This window comes from Carettochelys insculpta, chromosome 1 (assembly GCF_033958435.1).
Source record: "Carettochelys insculpta isolate YL-2023 chromosome 1, ASM3395843v1, whole genome shotgun sequence".
In the NCBI taxonomy this organism is placed as follows: Eukaryota; Metazoa; Chordata; order Testudines; family Carettochelyidae; genus Carettochelys; species Carettochelys insculpta.
The window spans coordinates 137,973,923-137,992,293 of record NC_134137.1 but is presented as its reverse complement, the minus strand read 5'-3'; the positions used below and the strand labels follow the sequence as shown (position 1 = coordinate 137,992,293).

Below are 18,371 nucleotides of genomic sequence, written 5' to 3'. Positions count from 1 at the left end.
TCCTTAAATGTAGCCTTTTCGAAAGGTGTTCCCATGCAAGAGCACAGTCAGTCTTGGAAATTTAACATTCTGCCTCCTCAAAGTACAGAATTAGGATGATTCTTTAAATCTACTAATTTATCGATTAAAATAAAGTTTTACAATAAATATTTTAAAATTATTTGTTCTTAAACTTGTCATCCTATGTACATAAACAACAATAATTAGTGAATTTGAAGTAGCGTGAACTTTCTTGATTTGTGGCAGCTTGGGAAAAAGTGAATTTTGTCGTTACTAATTTTAGTAAGCTAATTTGATGTGTTAATTTTGGTCATCTACCTCTTTCTCTTAATTCTTCCCAGTTTGTCCTGTAACTGTAATTTGTCAAAGTAAGATTGGAATTATGGGAACAGACTTGAAAGATTGCCATATTACTGTATATCTTTACAAATGCCTTTATATTATAAGTCGATTTCTTTAAAATTTTTCAACATTGATATTTACTTTTCATTTCACTTGTCTTCAATTATAACTTTTAACATTCAGCTCTGAAAAATGGGCAGACAGTGCAAACACAATTGTGTAGTAATTATAACTTACTTTTGTAAGCAAATAAAAGCTCTCCATCTATATGCATTATTTTATAAGCTTATTAGAATTTATTTAAAATGGTTTAAAGACACTGAATTGATGAAAAATGAATTTGAAATAGGCAGTGGGAAAGATTTGTAAATATAAAGCTTCATGATGGATTTACTTCTACAATATGAATTTTCATAAGGACATACAAGGTATACATTAAATGAAGAATAGGGGTAGATGTGTGAATAAAACACGTGTTTCTCTCTTTTTTTTTTGCGGGGGAGGGGAGCTCTCCACTTGAGACTTTCTTCTGTGCCTCTGATTCATTGCTAACAAACATTGCAAAAGAGAGGGTACACCTCTGAAAATTTTGGTCTTTTTTGTGAGGTATGCAAACACAAGTCCACATACAATTTATTATCAAAACTGTTTTGTGTGACCATGTTTTGTTTTACCTGTACTACGTAAATTCTACATACATCTTTCATTTTGTGTATAGTATAGCTTATTTGTGTGAATACATGAAAATAATATTCTGTGGTAAGTTTCAAGAGTCAGCGTTAGGAGACTTTCTTCTTTTCTCTGTTTTCTGTGTAAAACACGTTTCAGTTTTTTAATTTTTTTTTTTTTAAATATAATGGTGCTGAAAGTACAAAAACCAAGAAAAAATATGTACTGGCTTAGTCACGCTCACTTTGTCATTTATCTAGAAATATTTATTTTCATACCATCACAGAAGTGTAGGATTAGGTGGGACTTCAATAGGATTTTGCAAAATAATTTGCATCTATGCGTCAAGTAAGGTAATCAACCAATATATAAAATTTGGCTTGTAGGAAGCTGCTGTGAAGCTGTCATTAAATCTGTGCGGGAGGGTGATGTTTCAATTGCAAACAGAATCCCGAATCAGGGTCATGCTGTACCTGATGGAATGAAAGTAAAGCACCACACGCAGGCCCTTGCGTTTAAATAACTCCAAAAATATTGGTTTCTGAAATATGGATTTTTTTTTTCTCTCCTGACCTTGTCCTTTCACATCTTGGTCTTTAATAATGGTAATACAGGTTGAACCTCTCTAATTTGGAACACTCTCATCTGGCAAACATGATTTTAGTTACCCAGACAACCACTTATCATGGGTTAGCCAAGTTTCTCAAGGTACCATAAAGTTTATTTACAACCACCAGTCCTGGCTTGCAGTGTTCTGTGCTGTTATTTAGCTGTAATTTACCCCCAATGCAGTGGAGGTGTTGGTAATGTGCTAGAGAATACTGACCTCCCATTGTCCAGCAAATTCTCTCATTCTGCATTGGTCAGGTCCCAAGGGTACCAGACGAAAGAGTTTCAACCTGTAGTATTCCTTTCTGGTTCCCATAGTGCCCTCCTTTCCTCCTTCATTTTCATACAGAAAACATAGTACAGTCATACCCTGAGAGACACACATTCGGGTTATGAGAATTCAAGTTTACAAGGAGTTTGATTTAGAACCCCTACCTCGTCTTACGAGTCATGTCCTCGAATTTACGAGGACTGATTTCAATTTCGTGCATCTCAGCAGGACATGGACACCCTGCAGTGGAAGAAAGGCTGCAGCTCCAGGCAACGGCTGCCCGCAGCTGCATCCTACCCGGCGCATCTCTCCACAGCGCCCGGTGGCGGTTTCCCAGAGCCCCTGGCCCAGCCTTTACCTGTGGCTGGTCTGGGTCTCCGCCTCGGCTCTGCAGCAGCAGCGCGCCCTGGCCGACTTGGCAGCTGCAGGCTCCCAGGTGCTTCCGCGAGATGTGGCTGCTGGGTGCGCAGCCCATCCCGGCCCCCCCCCTGCCGCTCACTCCCCGGGCAGCTAGGGGGCCGCTGCTGCCTGCCCTGTGCATCTGTGCCTCAGGTGCCACTTGCCACCTGTGGTGTTACTTTGCATTTAGTGCCTTGGCCGCTGCTGGTGGGGCCTCTCCACCGTGCAGCCCTGCATGAGCAAGGCATCACCCCTTGCCAACTGGGGGCCTCCTGTGCCTGCCTAGCTCCCTGCGCACCCAGCCCCTGACACTGCCCCCTCCCCACTTAACCTACGCTGCCCTCAGGCCAGCCTGCCTCCCTGTGCCTCCTCATGCCCTGCTCTGCCCTGCCCACCCCCTTGCACTGGTCCCACTTCTGCAGCTGCGGGCAGCTACCCGGCTATGCACCCCCCTCCCATTACCATCTTTGATTTCCATCTTTTGTGCCCCCCTCCCATTACCGTCTTTGATTTCCATTCCCCTGTCTCTGCAGGTAAACAGACATATTGTAGAGTAATTAATGAAGTGAAAATGCCTTGTTAGGTTGTGTTATGATAACTAACGTTAACTATTGAAGTAATTTGTGTTCATTTTAATGGGATTTGGGGTTGTTTTAGCGTAAATGAGTGTACATTTTGGGGCTCAGGAACTCATAAAATTTTTTCCCATTGAAATTAATGGTAATTACATTTTCGACTTATAAGAATTCTCCCTAAGAGGAGTTTTTCAGGAACGAATTACCCTCGTAAGGCGGGGGAAGACTGTACTGAAGTAAATTGAAGTATTTATACAAGGAAGGTTAAATGGATTTTGAACAGGCCAGGATTTTGTTATCTTTAATTATTTCACTATCACTGAAAATCTGTTAAAGAAACAATTGCTTGGGAAGACGTAAATAATACTGAGGGGAAGTTGGAAATGGGTTATCCCACCTTTAGTGAGCAGGAGCTGTTACTTTGACAACTTTATTCCATTTGTGCATTTTCTGTATGTATAGAATGTACATGTTTGACATTTGTTCTTTAATTTTCAGGTACAGGTACTTTTGGGCGAGTTCATCTGGTGAAAGAAAAAATGGCCAAACGTTACTTTGCCCTGAAAGTAATGAGCATTCCAGATGTCATTCGGTTAAAACAAGAGCAACATGTACATAATGAGAAGTCTGTCCTGAAAGAGGTCAATCACCCATTTCTGATCAAACTGTAAGTTTTCCTTCCTTCCTTCAATATTTTGTTTGTTTTTGGGCCGGATACTCAGTAATAACAAACTTTTAAAGGTGTCCTTTAAGTTATCTAATGTAAACAAAGGGACAGAATGCTTCAGATGCTTTGTGTTTCCCTGGTGATACAAGGCAGATCTGAATGTAGCTTAATTATATTGTTAGACTTGGCTTACAGTTTCTTTTCATCAGCAGAGAAGTGCAGGGCACCCAAAGGATATTGCAAAATTTAGTCCTAGCTAGTTTATATTGGTGATACAAAGGAGCAGGATCACATGACAGAAATCATGAAATTAAGCTGCCATTGTTGAAAAATCCAACTGAAGCTGGGCTCTCTTCCTGTACACTTTAAAACTTAGGTTGGAACTAACACACTGCAGAGAAAGAGAATATAAAACAAGACTGTTATAGAAAATACTTGAAGCTTCAGTGTTAACTATAAAGTAAATTTTGAAATATTTTAAGATAAGTTTACAAGCAGTTCTCAATCTGTGGTACAGTAGAGTCATGACATTCACGAGGGTTCAATGTAGAGAAGCCTCACAAATGTTGAATGTCGCGAATATCATTTTACCACTTGCCCGTGGCCCAGAGATGGAAACTGAAGGCAGCCTTGCCCCCCAGCCATCCCACCTGAATGCAGAGCTGGTAGTGCTTGAAGAGCTGCACACTTCAGCTCTGTGCACGCCTCCCCCATGCTGTTCATGATGGAGCTGGAGGCCTGGGAAATGAATGCGCCTTGTGCAGCCCCCCGCTGCTTGCTCACCAGGGTGGTTTTCCCAACTGTTGTTCAGTATTTCTTTGGAATGTCAGCACACGCAGCACAATGGTGCATGTCCGCTGAGCTGAGTCCTCGGATCCCAAAGTGTTTGTGTTGGGGCAGAGGTAACAAAATCCACGTGGGCCCTGTGCTTTGGCTACTACATCAGGGATGCATCCTTGGGATGGATTTCCTTAGGAAGCAGCTTCATGCAGGCTGCTTAGGGAGGGAGTGATGACCATCAGGGGGCTTCAGTGGACCTATGGTGGAGGGGCCGGGTGAGACACCTTCCTCTCCCAGTACCACACGGGGAGGCCGCCATCTGAGAATAACTGAATGCGAAAATGTTGCGATCTTGCTGTATTTCCATTATTTGCCACAATATGCGGACAAGCCCTAAATGTTCACATAGCCAGTGGTAAATTCTTCACGGCATGGGATAGAAAAAAAATTTACATTCCTGTCTTTAATATACCTTTACTGTAGATCAGGGATTCCCAACCTGTGGGTCGTGATAAGATTTGTTAAGGATTTCCAACAGCTCGGAGCTGCATGTGGCTCTGAAAGAAGCCATTTGCAGCTCCTTAACACTGCCACACTCAGCAGCTATCTCTATTGATCTATGGTACCTTTTTGTCTCTAGAGATGGTGGTAAGCAGCGGCGGTGAGGATCTTTGGGCAGTGTTTGAGTCTGCGACTTCTCTTGTGGCTTATCCATCCAATATTGGATTTGCACGGTTGTTTGCAATAACTGCATGTCAGTCTATTTCCAAATTCTTGAGTCTGAGATCTTTTCCTGCTAAGACAAAGTTGTTTTGCATGGCTTGCACATATACTATCAAAGGATGATGTGCCTGTTGTAGCAATCATCACTAGGTATTTCAATCCGATGATGTAGATTCCCAGGACTTTGGATCAAAGTTGAATTTTTGGTGGAGTTTTTGCATGTATACTTGAATCTTAGTTTTGGTTTTCCTCAAGTTCTCAACCCATATGACAGTTCACTAAAGAGGATTTCTTTGCGAAGACGTTTGTCACCTATTCTCTTCATATGACCAAGCCATTGTAGTCTTGTGCTGTTGAGGATTGCTATGAGGCTGGGTATGTCAGATCTTGACGGGACATCTGCATTAGAAGCTTTATTTTGCCAGTTGGTACTCATAATTCTGCAGAGGCAGCAAAAGATGAAAGCCATTCAGTTTTTTCTCCTGGTTAGAATAGGTGGTCCGTGCCTTGAAACCATGTAGCTGGATACTCAATACACGTGCCTGGTAGATTAATATCTTTGTTTTCACTGTCAGTTTAGGATTGTTCCATGCTCATTTCATAAGACTGCCAAAAATAGTAGCTGCCTTCCTGATTCTGTTGTTCAGTTCTTCGTCCATGGATAGGTTTGTGGTGACAGTAGATCCAAGATAACAGAATTGTTAAACCATATCTAATAGGCTGTTGTCCAGAATAACATTGGGTCGCTGAGGTACACCTTGAGTGAATACAACAGTTTTCTTCATGCTCTTGTCAAGGGAAAACAACTTGCAGGCTCTGGACGGAGAATCCATCAGTGACTGTAGTGTATCTTCGTTATGAGTGATGAGAGCTGCATCACCCCCAAAGAGGAGTTTCCTAATAAGGACTTTCTTGACCTTAGTTTTGGCCTTGAGTCTTGCCAGGTTGTAGAGAGAGCCATCTAATCTTGTGTGGAGAAATACATCACTGCGTGAGTTTTGAAATGTACAATTTAGTAGAATTGAGAAGAATGTGCCAAAGAAGGTACAGCAAGAACACAAGCTTGTTTGACTCTGCTGTTCATTGCAAAAGGTTCTGATATAGCTCCATCATATTGCACTGTTGCTTTCATGTTTCTGTGAATGGATGTTATGAGCACGAGTAGGGTTGGTGGGCAGCCAGTCTTGGTCAGTACTCTGTATAGTCCTGATCTACTGCGTCAAACACCTTTGTTAAGTCCACAAATGCTATGAATAACAGCTTTCCTTGTTCTCTGCATTTTTCCTGTAGTTGTCGAAGTGAGAAAATCATGTATGTTGTTGACCTGCCAGACCTGAAGCCACGTTGTATTTCTGGACAGACTCAATATGGGAGCTTTTGCAAGTGTTTGAGAATGATGTGGGCAGATGCTTTATTTGTGATGCTCAATGACGAGATGCCTCTATAGCTGTTGCAGTCACCCTTGTTGCCTTTGTTTTTATAGAGCATGATGATGATTGCATCCTTCATGTCATGTGGGATATCTCCTGCTCTCCAACATTTTAGGAGTAAATCATGGAGGAAGGGGAGGAGCACAGCCTTGTTTGCCTTCAAGACTTCGGCTGGGATTTTGTCGTTTCCTGGTGCTTTTCCATTGGAGAGAGCATCAAGATCTTGAGAAAGTTCCTCCTCTGTAGGCTCTGCATCTTACTCAGACATTTCTGGAAGAGTTGGGATGAGGTTTTCAAGTTCAGGTTGTATTGTACGCTTGTGGGAATGAGAACTTTAGTGTTCCACCCATGTGGACATCTGCAGCTTTTTGTCTGTGATCACCTATTCATTTAAATGCTTCAGTGGGGTGACTTTGGTAATGTTTGGTCCGAGCGCTTTCTTCAGCCCTTCATACATGGTTTTCAGGTTGTCCAAATCAGATGCCTTTTGAATATTAAAACATAGATCAGCCGAATACTTGTTTGCACACTGCCTGATTTCTCTGTGAAGAACAGATCTAGCATGTCAAAGTTGATCTCTTGTGTTTTGAGATGGGTCCTTTGTTGTTCAGATGTGCGTTGTGTTTTCTTTCAAGAAGAGGCCTAAGAATGTCAGCATTTACATTAATCCAGACTTTGTTAGAGAATTTACATGTTCCAAAGTCGGATTTGGCACATTTGTATATTGCATCTCTCAGCATGGACCATGTTTTATCAACCGTTTGTTGGTCGGGTATGTGTTCCATTTTGTGAGCGAGATAATCAATAGAGGAGCAACTGTGCATTACAAAGACAGCTTCTCCACCTTTTGATATTTGTAGTCATCCCAGGCAAGCCACTAAATGGAGGCAGACTCTTGCATTAAGTAATTTTCACTCTCCCATAAGAACACCGGTACGGGGCCAGACCATAGGCCCATCAAGCCCAGTGTACTGTCTTCTGACAGTGGCCAATGCCAGGTGCCCCAGAGGGAATGAAGAGAACAGCTAATTCCAGCCTCCAGCAAACAGAGGCTAGGAACACCCTCCATGCCCATCCTGGCTAATAGCCATTGATGGACCTATCCTCCATGAATTTATCTAGTTCTTTTTTGAATTCTGTTATAGTCTTGGCCTTCACAACATCCTCTGGCAAGGAGTTCCACAGGTTAACTGTGCGTTGTTCTTCGAGTGTCCCCGTGGGTGCTCCACATTAGGTGTCGGGCTCGCCCGGCGCCGCAGATCGGATCTTCCAAGCAGTTTCTGCTGGACTGCGCATGCGCTGGTGCGCGCCACTCCCCCGCGCGCTCCCAGCCACGTGCGCGATCCGGTCCCCGCCAGTTCCTCTTAACCGCCGTCGGCTGCAGACGGAATCTGAACTAGGCTAAGGCCAAGTAGCATATTCAATGGCTTTAACTGTTTTTTCTTTAAAGTTTTTCAAGTACTTAGGCTACTGCAAGTTAGCCAGTTGTTGTTTTTCAAAAAAAAAACAACAAACAAACTACAAGCGGGACAGCTTCAATCCAGTCCCAGTAACAAGCGCCGGAGGCCAGGAGCATAGGGCCATCAGCCCTCCTGCTGCAGCAGGCCATCAGAAGGGGAAAATAGCACAGAGAAGGTGCTAAGTACCCGTTTAACAACTGAAAGACTCACCAACAATGTCCTCTTCAGGATTTAAAAAATGTGAGTCCTGCCGAGAGGTGCTGCCAGCATCTGATGGGCACAGTCTATGCATAAGGTGCCTTGGGGAGTCCCATGTTGCACAGAAATGCTCCTTCTGTGCTAAATTAACAGCCAGAGCAAGGAGAGACAGGGAGATGCGGCTTGAAATGCTGCTTTTCGACAAGGCCCTCCAGCCAGACGTGCCGGAGCGGCCGCAGCAGGAGGGACCCTCCGGGGCCCATAAAAGGAAACCTGCCTCCCTCACCCCATCAGTGCAAAAACGGAGGAAAGTCTCCCCAGCCCGATCCCTGCTGGCAACAATAGTGAGCGGGACGGGAGGAGCGAGCAGCCCCCAGCCGCAGCAACAGCTGATCGGCGGCGGCACGGAGAGCCACGTGGAAGCGGCTCAGCCTCCGATAATCAGCCAGCTGCCCCGCACCGCAGGCAGGGCGGCGGCTAAACAAGCGCTGGTACCGGCGGCACCGCAGGCAGCGGCACCGACCCCCGGGGAACCGGCGGTGCAGAGCGCGCAGGCACGCAGCCTGCAGGCACCGGAGGACACCGCACGTGCGGCACCGCCCTCGAGCGTGCCGAGCTCGGTGCGGACGGGGCCGGGATCCCCTGTACGTCAGGGGGCGGAGTTACCTCCTCAAGGGAGGGGGAAGGCTGCACACAAGAGGAGGCATTGCAGCCCCTCTCCGCACAGGGCTGTGGAGTTGCTTTCTCACAGCCCTCCGCTTATGTTGCAGACTCCAACCAGAAGGCAGGGGTCCCCCCTAGCCTACCTGGAGCCCCCTTCTCCATTTTTTGCAACCAGCCTCACCCTGGCTGGGACCACCTTCACCCTTCCTGGGGTTTGAACCGCTGGACTATTATGCAAAATCGCTCTCTCCAGCCCTCCCCCAGACGCAGAGGGTATGCACCAAGGGAGTGGTCTAGGTCACCTTCCCAAGAACAGTGCCTATACTGCCATGGTCGCCCCTACCACGCGGGGCATAGACACCATCAGCTATCTACTAGGGAAAGATCCCCACAAACGATCTCGTACCCCCGAGGGCAATTGCGACCGGGGACAGAGACTCAAGCATCTCAGGGGGGACTGGTTATGGAACCCCGAGATTTTCCCTCGCAAACCTCTAGTGAGAGGGTGTACCATCACCAGCAGGAACCGGAAGGGTCCAGAGAGACGTACCCCAGCGGTTCCTCGCTCTCCTCCCCGGATGAGGCTACGGCCCCGGGGGACGTCCATCCTCCGGACGATCTCAAACAGTTCCAAGAGCTGTTTTACGAGGGTGGCCTTCACGCAAGGCATCCAGACAGCTAAGGTGCAAGAGAAACACCATAAGCTCCTCAAAAATCTGAGACCTCCGGCCTCCTCCAAAATAGCAATACCGCTTGATGACGCAATCTTGGAGTCTGCCACTATGATATGGCAGACTCCTGCGACTATTCCGCCTGTCCACAAGAGAGCGGGGGGGAAAAAAAAACAAAACTTCGTGCCGACAAAGGGCACGGAGTTCCTGTTCAGCCACCCACAACCAAATTCCTTGGTGGTGGAGTCGTCGCAATGTGGGGGAACAGACAAACATCCCAAAAAGCTAGAGCTGTTGGGCAGAAAGCTCTACTTCTCCTCCACTCTACTGTTGCGAATGGCAAATTACGCAGTGCATCTAGCGAACCATAATTTCGACAACCACATTAGGTTAATCTCCCTCATGGACTCGCTTCCAGAGGGCAAGAAACCAGTGCTCAAGGCCATCATGCAGGAAGGCTACGCGGCCCCGAGGACGGGAGTTCAGATCGCTCTGGATGTTGCGGACGCAGCAGCACACTCCACAGCTACGGCAGTGGTGATGCTAAGGGAGTCCTGGCTCCAGACTCCGGGTATACCGAGGGCCTGCAGACAGAGATAGTCGATCTTCCCTTCAACTCGCAGAAGCTGTTTGCTGAATTAACTGACTCGGTCCTTCATTCCAGTAAAGATTTAAGAGCCACACGTAGGACCTTGGGGATTTATACCCCTCCATACAGAAAGAAAAAGTACTGCCCTCAACAAAGATGGTACCAGTACCAGCAACAGCGTCCCCAGTACCACAGGGGTTACGAGCAAGGGCGACATCAACAGCACCAGCAGTACAGAACTCCCAGGCGTCGTTCCCAACAGAGCCGTGCGTCCTCGGGGCAGGGCCAAAGGCCACAAGTTTGACACACAGATCCAGGGCTGCGCCATCGCTACCATCGCAAGGTCATCCGAAGCGGTTATTCCACCATTGCCTCCAACCATTCTATAACCAGTGGCAAAGGATCACCACAGACAAATGGGTGCTGGAGATCATAGCCACGGGGTACGCCATCCCCTTCCAGTCGCTCCCACCGCCATGACCTCCACCCAGGCCCCACCTCCAGGAGGCCTCCCACGTAGCGAGGCTCAAGCAGGAGGTAGACCATCTCATGCTCATAGGGGCAGTGGAAAGAGTGCCGGAGCAACTGCAAGGGAGAGGGTTCTACTCGAGGTACTTCCTCACGGGGAAAGAGACAGGAGGGGAAGGTCCATCTTAGATTTTCGAGGCCTCAACCGGTACCTGCGCAAGCAACACTTTCGGATGATCACAATCGCCTCCATCCTTACGGCACTAGACGATGGAGATTGGTTCGCAGCCCTCGACTTATAAGACGCGTATTTTCACATAACTATTCATCCGGCTCACCTACGATTCCTCTGGTTTTTCATGGTAGGCAAAGAACATTTTGAATACAAGGTCCTACCGTTTGGCCTCTCCTCGGCCCCCAGAGTCTTCACCAAGCCCTTGGCAGTGGTGTCAGCCTACCTGAACAGACAGGGGGTATTTATATTCCAGTATCCGGATGACTGCCTACTCAAAGGGGCCTCGAAGGAGGAGGTACTACGCATGATATGCGTCACAGCAGGCACGTTCTCTTCGCTCGGCCTGGTTATCAATCTGACAAAATCAAAGATAGACCCCACACAGGACATAGAGTTCGTAGGGGCACGCATAAATTCTATTACAGCGAGAGTGTATCTACCAGAGACTCGCTTTCGGGCCGTCGGCTCCCTCGTGCAAGTCTTCACCTTCAGCCCTACGGTGCCGGTTCTGACGTGCTTACAGCTGCTGGGCCACATGGCAGCAGCGACGTTCGTGGTACAGAACGCCAGGTTACACATGCGCAGCATGCAGCACTGGCTGGCGAGCGTATACAACCCGGCAGCACACACTGTTCACAGGGTGGCGTCGCCCACAACAGAGGTGCTCAAATCCCTGCAATGGTGGGTAAACCCCGAGAACCTGCTAACAGGGGTACCCTTCCACCAACCACACATATTGGTTTTTCTTACTACAGATGCCTCCCTCATAGGGTGGGGAGCACACATGGGCGAAGAGGTGACGCAAGGGCTGTGGTCCTCCACGGAGCAGTCACTGCACACAAATATACTGGAGCTCAGAGCAGTGTTCAACGCCTGCAGACACTTTCGAGACCATATAAAAGGCAAAGTAGTCGGGATCAGTATAGACAATACCTCCACCATGTTTTATATAAATCGGCAAGGAGGAGCTCGGTCCCGTGCCTTATGTACAGAAGCAGTCCGTCGTGAAACTGCTGCATTGCCAACAATATAACCTTGAAAGCCTCGTACTTCCCAGGCGCTCACAATGTGAAGGCAAACCAGCTGAGCAGGCGTTTCGCACTCACGCACGAGTGGCAGATCCGTCCCGATCTGCTGCAACCGATTTTTCATGCATGGGGTTTTTCCCCAGATAGACCTGTTTGCTACTCAGCACAACAAGAAGTGCCCACGATTCTGCTCCAGGGCAGGACTGGGACGGGGGTCCCTGAGGGACGCCTTCGCGATCTCATGGAGGGGCCCCCTGCTTTACGCTTTCCCTCCCACAGTGCTCATCCACAAAGTGTTGCAGAAAGCCAGGAGGGAAGGAGCCCGAATGATCCTGATAGTCCCAACGTGGGATCGACAGCAATGGTTCCCCCTACTCCTGCGCATGTCGGACTGTCCACCGATGCCCCTTCTGGTGGCCCCAGATCTGCTCACGCAAGCCCAGGGGTCCATTGTGCATCCGCACCCCCAAGGCCTGCGACTACAAGCATGGTTAATCCATGGCTCAGCTCTCTAGAGAGCACATGTACGGAGGAAGTGCAGCAAGTCCTAGAAAGTAGCAGGAGGACTTCCACCAGGAAGACCTACAAGCAGAAATGGACTCGCTTTACGGCATGGTGTTCTACCAAACAGCTAGCCCCCCTTTCGGTGCCTATGGCTGTGATATTAGAGTATTTACTGGACCTCAAGAGAGCAGGACTCTCGCTATCCTCGTTTAAGGTCCACCTTGCCGCCTTTTTGGCGTTCAGACACGGAGAGACAGGGAACACGGTGTTCGCCCATCCCATGGTTACCAGGTTCCTTAAAGGGCTGGTAAACCTATACCCCCCTCGGAAACCGCTTCCACCTTCGTGGAACTTGGACCTGGTGCTTAATGCGAAAAGGGGACCACCGTTCGAGCCTTTGGCCACGGTTCCCCTCTGCCTCCTTATGATAAAGACGACCTTTCTTCTCGCAATCACGTCAGCTGGCAGGGTGAGCGAGCTTGCGGTAGTTATGGCAACGCCACCCGTGCTGTTTTTTCCAAGGAGGCGGTAACCATACGGCTGCATCCAGCCTTTGTTCCTAAAGTTTCTTTCTGAGTTTCATACTAACGAACCTATTGTTTACCCTCGTTTTATCCAAAGCCTCATAACTCTAACCAAGAGGCGCGCCTACACCTCCTGGACGTGAGGAGGCGCTAGCTTTCTATATAGACAGGACCAAGTCCTTCCAGAGAACGGATAGACTCCTAGTCTCTATCGCTCCCAAATCAAAAGGAGAATGTCTCTCTCCGCAGAGAATCTCGAAGCACATCGTATCTTGCATAAAAATGTGCTACAAACTCAAAAAGACTCCTTTCCTGGCCATGCCCAGGGCTCATTCCACTAGGGCGGTGGCAGCATTAACAGCCCTTTTTCAAGGGCGTTGCGCTAAAAGACATTTGCAGAGTGGCGACCTGGTCATCCTGTGCCACCTTCGCCAAACATTACGCCCTTCACAGGGTATTCCAAGAGGATACCCGTCTCTCGACAGCGGTCCTCTCGGGGACAAGCTGCACATAATCCAATTACCCACCTCCTATCTTGGGTTACTGCTGGGTAGTCACCTAATGTGGAGCACCCACGGGGACACTCGAAGAAGAAAGAAAGGTTACTCACCGTAGTAACGGTGGTTCTTCGAGATGTGTCCCCGTGGGTGCTCCACTACCCGCCCATCCTCCCCGCTCCGGATCTCTGTTTAGTGTTTTGCAGGAGCATCCGAGGCGGTTGGTCAAGGAACTGGCGGGGACTGGATCGCGCACGTGGCCGGGAGCGCGCGGGGCAGTGGCGCGCACTGGCGCATGCGCGGTCCGGCAGAAACTGCTTGGAAGATCCGATCTGCGGCGCCGGGCGAGCCCCACACCTAATGTGGAGCACCCACGGGGACACATCTCGAAGAACCACCGTTACTACAGTGAGTAACCTTTCTTTTTGTGTGAAAAAATGTTTCCTGTTGTTTGTTTTGAACCTGCTGCCTATTAATTTCAGTTGGTGACCCCTAGTTCTTGTGTGGTGAGAATGAGTAAATAACATTTCCTTATTTACTCTCTCTACACCAATCATGATTTTATATACCTCTGTCATAACCCCCCCTTAATTGTCTCTTTTTCCTGAGCTAAAAAGTCCCAGTTTTATCCATCTCTGCTCCTATGACAGATGTTCCATACCCTTAATAATTTTTGTTGCCCTTTGCTGAAGCTTTTTCAATTCCAATATATTTTTTGAGATGTGGCAACCACATTTGCACATAATATTCCGGATGCGGCCGTACCATGGATGTATATGGTGGTAATATGATGTTTTCTGTCTTATCTATTCCTTTCTTAATGATTCTTAATGATTTAGATATTGACATAGAAAGTACACTTATTAAGTTTGCAGATGATACCAAGCTGGGAGGGGTTGCAACTTCTTTGGAGGATAGGGTCATAGTTCAAAAGGATTTGGATAAACTGGAGAAATGGGCTGAGGTAAACAGGATGAAGTTTAATAAGGACAAATGCAAAGTGCTCTACTTAGGAAGGAACAATCAGTGTCACACATACAGAATGGGAAAGGACTGTCTAGGAAAGAGTACAGCAGAAAGGGATCTGGGGGTTATAGTGGACCACAAGCTAAATATGAGTCAACAGTGTGATGCTGTTGCGAAAAAGGCAAACATGATTCTAGGATGCATTAACAGGTGTGTCGTGAACAAGACACGAGAAGTCATTCTCCTGCTCTACTCTGTGCTGGTTAGGCCTCAGCTGGAGTATTGTGTCCAGTTCTGGGCACCGCAGTTCAGGAAGGATGTGGAGAAATTGGAGAGGGTCCAGAGGAGAGCAACGAGAATGATCAAAGGTCTAGAGAACATGACCTATGAAGAAAGGCTGAAAGAATTGGGCTTGTTTAGCTTGGAAAAGAGAAGATTGAGGGGTGAATTGATAGCAGTTTTCAGGTATTTAAAAGGGTGTCATAAGGCAGAGGGAGGGAACTTGTTCTTCCTTGCCTCTGAGGATAGAACAAGAGGCAGTGGACTTAAATTGCGGCAGGGGAGGTTCAGGTTGGACATTAGGAAAAAGTTCCTAACTGTCAGGGTGATCAAACTCTGGAACGAATTGCCAAGGGAGGTGGTAGAATCTCCATCACTGGAGCTGTTTAAGAAGAGGTTAGATAGATGGCTTTCGGGGATGGTCTAGAAAATGCTTGGTCCTGCCATGAGGGCAGGGGGCTGGACTCGATGGCCTCTTGAGGTCCCTTCCAGTCCTACTCCTCTATGATTCTACGATTCCCAGCATTTTGTTAGCTTTTTAGAGTGACGCTGCACATCGAGTGGGTGTTTTTCAGAGAGCTATCCATAGTAACTCCAAGATCTCTTTCTTGAGTGGTAACAGTTAAGTCAGACCCCATCATTTTATATGTATAGTTGGGATTATATTTTCTAGTGTGCATTACTTTGCATTTATCAACATTTAATTTAATCTGCCATTTGGTTGCCTAATCACCCCATTTATTAATATCCTTTTGTAGCTCTTCACAGTCTGTATGGGACCTAACTCTCTGGAGTAGTCTTGTGTCATCTGCAAATTTTGCCACCTCATTGTTTATCCCTTTTTCCACATCATTTATAAATATGTTGAATAGGACTGGTCCCAGCACAGACCCCTGGGGTACCCCACTATTTACCTCTCTCCATTCTGAAAATGACCATTTATTCCTACCCTTTGTTTCCGATCTTTTAACCAGTTACCAATCCAAGAGAGGACCTTCCCTTTTTTCCCATGACACTTAACTTTGCTTAAGAGCCTTTGCTGAGGGACCTTGTCAAAGGCTTTCTGAAAATCTAAGTACACTATATCCACAGGATTCCCCTTGTCCACGTGCTTGTTGACCCTTTCAAAAAAGTCAAATAGATTGGTGAGTCATGACTTCCCTTTACAAAAGCAGTGTTGACTTCCTACACCCCTCCCCATTTTGCCCCCTTCTGACTATGTAGCTGATTTGTCAGTTTTCATTTTTTTTGTTTGTATCTCCCTCCAGCCCCTAAGTGTGACTCCCTTCCTCCAGCCTCTGAATGTGGGATTTAAACTTGGGGAGCGAGAGAGAGTGGTTTGGGGAACAAGAGTCTTTCCCCCACAACTCAGATGAACTATGATAAACAGTGTTATTTTATTCTTAATGTATTTCCCTTCTATGAAATAACTACTATGAATATATAAACATGAGGGGGCGCAAGTTTATATTCTTGCCTTAAGCGCAAAAATTAGCTTGTTTGTTATGGCCCTGCCCCTCTTCCTCACCATCCCCCTCCACCCTCCTTGGGTTCTAGAATTGCCTTGGGTGACCGGGTCTTCCTGAATTGTCAAAATGGGTCCCCATCTGGAAAAGGTTGGGAACCGCTCCTGTAAATAAAGCACACATAGGATACTAATCTGCCACATTTTATAATATAAAGTTTTCCACTGTTATTTTTAAATTGATTTATAGACCTTGAGTTCTTCAGGGGTCTTCCAAATACGTATAATGTGTTACTGACTGAATTTCTGTTTGTTTCAGCTTTGTAATTACACATATAGCCTGGCTGCTTCCAAATAGTACATGTATAAATGCAGCTGACATCAGCATTGAGCTATACTTATTTGCCATCCGTAATTGTCTCTTTCCGAAGCCATGGTAGACTTCAGTTTTACTGTAGAATAAATCCTCGAGATACGCTCAACCAAGTTGCGCGTCTCACGGTAATATGACTGCCACCCCTGACAAGGGCAGAAACCACTCCTGTCAGGGCAGCGGCCACAAGTCAGGCTGCCATCCTTGACAGGAGCAGGGAAATGTGCCCCTGCCAGGGGTGGCAGCCACGAGTCAACACTTGGATTCATGTGCGTGCATGCAAAGGATTGAATCAAATCAGGGACAGACTGGAATTCCTTAAATTCATAAGCAGACACACAATTCTGTTTTCTCGAAGCCGGGTCTGCTAGTGACATATGGGCTCAGTTACTTTGAATTATGCTCTTTAAAAGCATTACAGATATGAGGTCAAATATTCAACCACTAATTGATCATGAAGTGAGTGTCTCTTGCTTTTACACCAATACCTTTTGCTCTAGAGAAATTTTCAAATGGGGGAAAAAATGATTCATTAAACTGTTAAGCCTTGCTCATTAGTACAGTTAGATGCCAGGACTTTTTGCGTCAGATGGAAAATGAGTGTGGCATAGCTAATGCATCTGGTTTCTATGGTGTAAAAGCAAACTTCTGCTAGTGTTAGCAGGTGAATTATGCTTCTATCCGCTTTTAGAGCAGTTGAGGGAGCTAAAGTTGTAAAGTGAGACTAGAAATGTTAATGGTGACTAGAGTTTGAGGAACAGATGAGGATAGCTGACTTTATTTTATAAGTCAAAAATTAATTCATATATTGAAATTTCTCTCTCTCCCCTTTTGCTCTTTTTGTATTTGCCTTGTTTTAACATGTACTCTGTGGTGTGAGGAAAGCAGTTTTATATGTTTTTGTTGGGATTCTGTGCCATTGACCAATGGAGACTTTGTACAGAGTCTTCCCTGCAGGATTTTACTTTTTCCACCTTAAATTTGTGGTTTGGTTTTGTTTGTTTGCTTTGCAGTACTCCTGTTCATGCCTGGCCCACTGGCAGCCTCAGGCACGATTATATTATTTTTTCAAAAATAAAATAAAATAAAAATTAAAAAAAAAACACACCTGCAGAATTTTTAATGTTTTAGTGCTAAATTCCCCTAGGAGTAGTATGTATTTGTAGTGCCTAGCACCACTGGGAACTAACATTGATTAGGACCTCTGGTGCTCCATCAATATGAAAAGTTAATAAAAAATTTGCATGGTAATTGTGGAGAGAGGATATAGCAACCCTTGTAATGGGGAAACAAATGTAAGCAAATATTTTTAACCATAGCAGGGGAGCAGAATTTTATCTCAAAGAAAACTGATAAAAATTATGGCCCTCATTTCCAGCAAGTGGTTAAATGGGATCTGAATATCAGATATGTACACAATACTCACTGTGTGTTTAATGGCCTTACCATCTCTTGTATCTGTAATGGAATTTGATGTGGATTTACACTTAGATATGATTGAGTAATACCTGTGTTCAGTTGTTCCTATTTTTTTTCCTGTTTCACTGCAAGAAGAATGAAGGTGTGGGTGAGTATACATGCCTGTGCATGTGCAAGATGCTTACCTGAAGGGTTGAAAGAATAGCCGTGAGACGATAACCTTTTTCATTTGACGCACCATTACTTTGGTTGTTCCTTCTCATAATTGAACTCAACTTGTGGAACTGTCTGTCAAAAATTCATCTGGATGTGTTCTTAAATGCACAGTTGACAGTTTGTGCTTCTGAGTCTCTCCTTACGTGTTCCGATTTGGTATTTGTGTAGGAAATGCTTATTTTATACTATTGAAACAGCTAGGCACATTAGTCTTGTATGCTACTCTGTGTGCATATTAAGGCAAACATCAGTCTCATAGAAGAAAAGGATGTTTCTAATGTGAATTTGACTAACTTAATTTATATACTTATGGCTCTCGGAAAAAATGTTAATTAGAAAGAAAATTGGCAA

The 18,371-nt window shown here is 46.0% G+C and overlaps 1 protein-coding gene across 2 annotated transcripts in view; it reads left to right on the top strand.

Moving 5' to 3' along the window:
• PRKX (protein kinase cAMP-dependent X-linked catalytic subunit) overlaps positions 1 to 18,371 on the top strand; it is a 136,596-nt gene that overhangs the window by 54,302 nt on the left and 63,923 nt on the right. For both annotated transcript variants that reach the window (XM_074992536.1, XM_074992546.1), the window contains exon 2: positions 3,364 to 3,532. In XM_074992536.1, the coding sequence (XP_074848637.1) occupies positions 3,364 to 3,532 (169 nt within the window). The remainder of the gene's footprint in view (positions 1 to 3,363; positions 3,533 to 18,371) is intronic.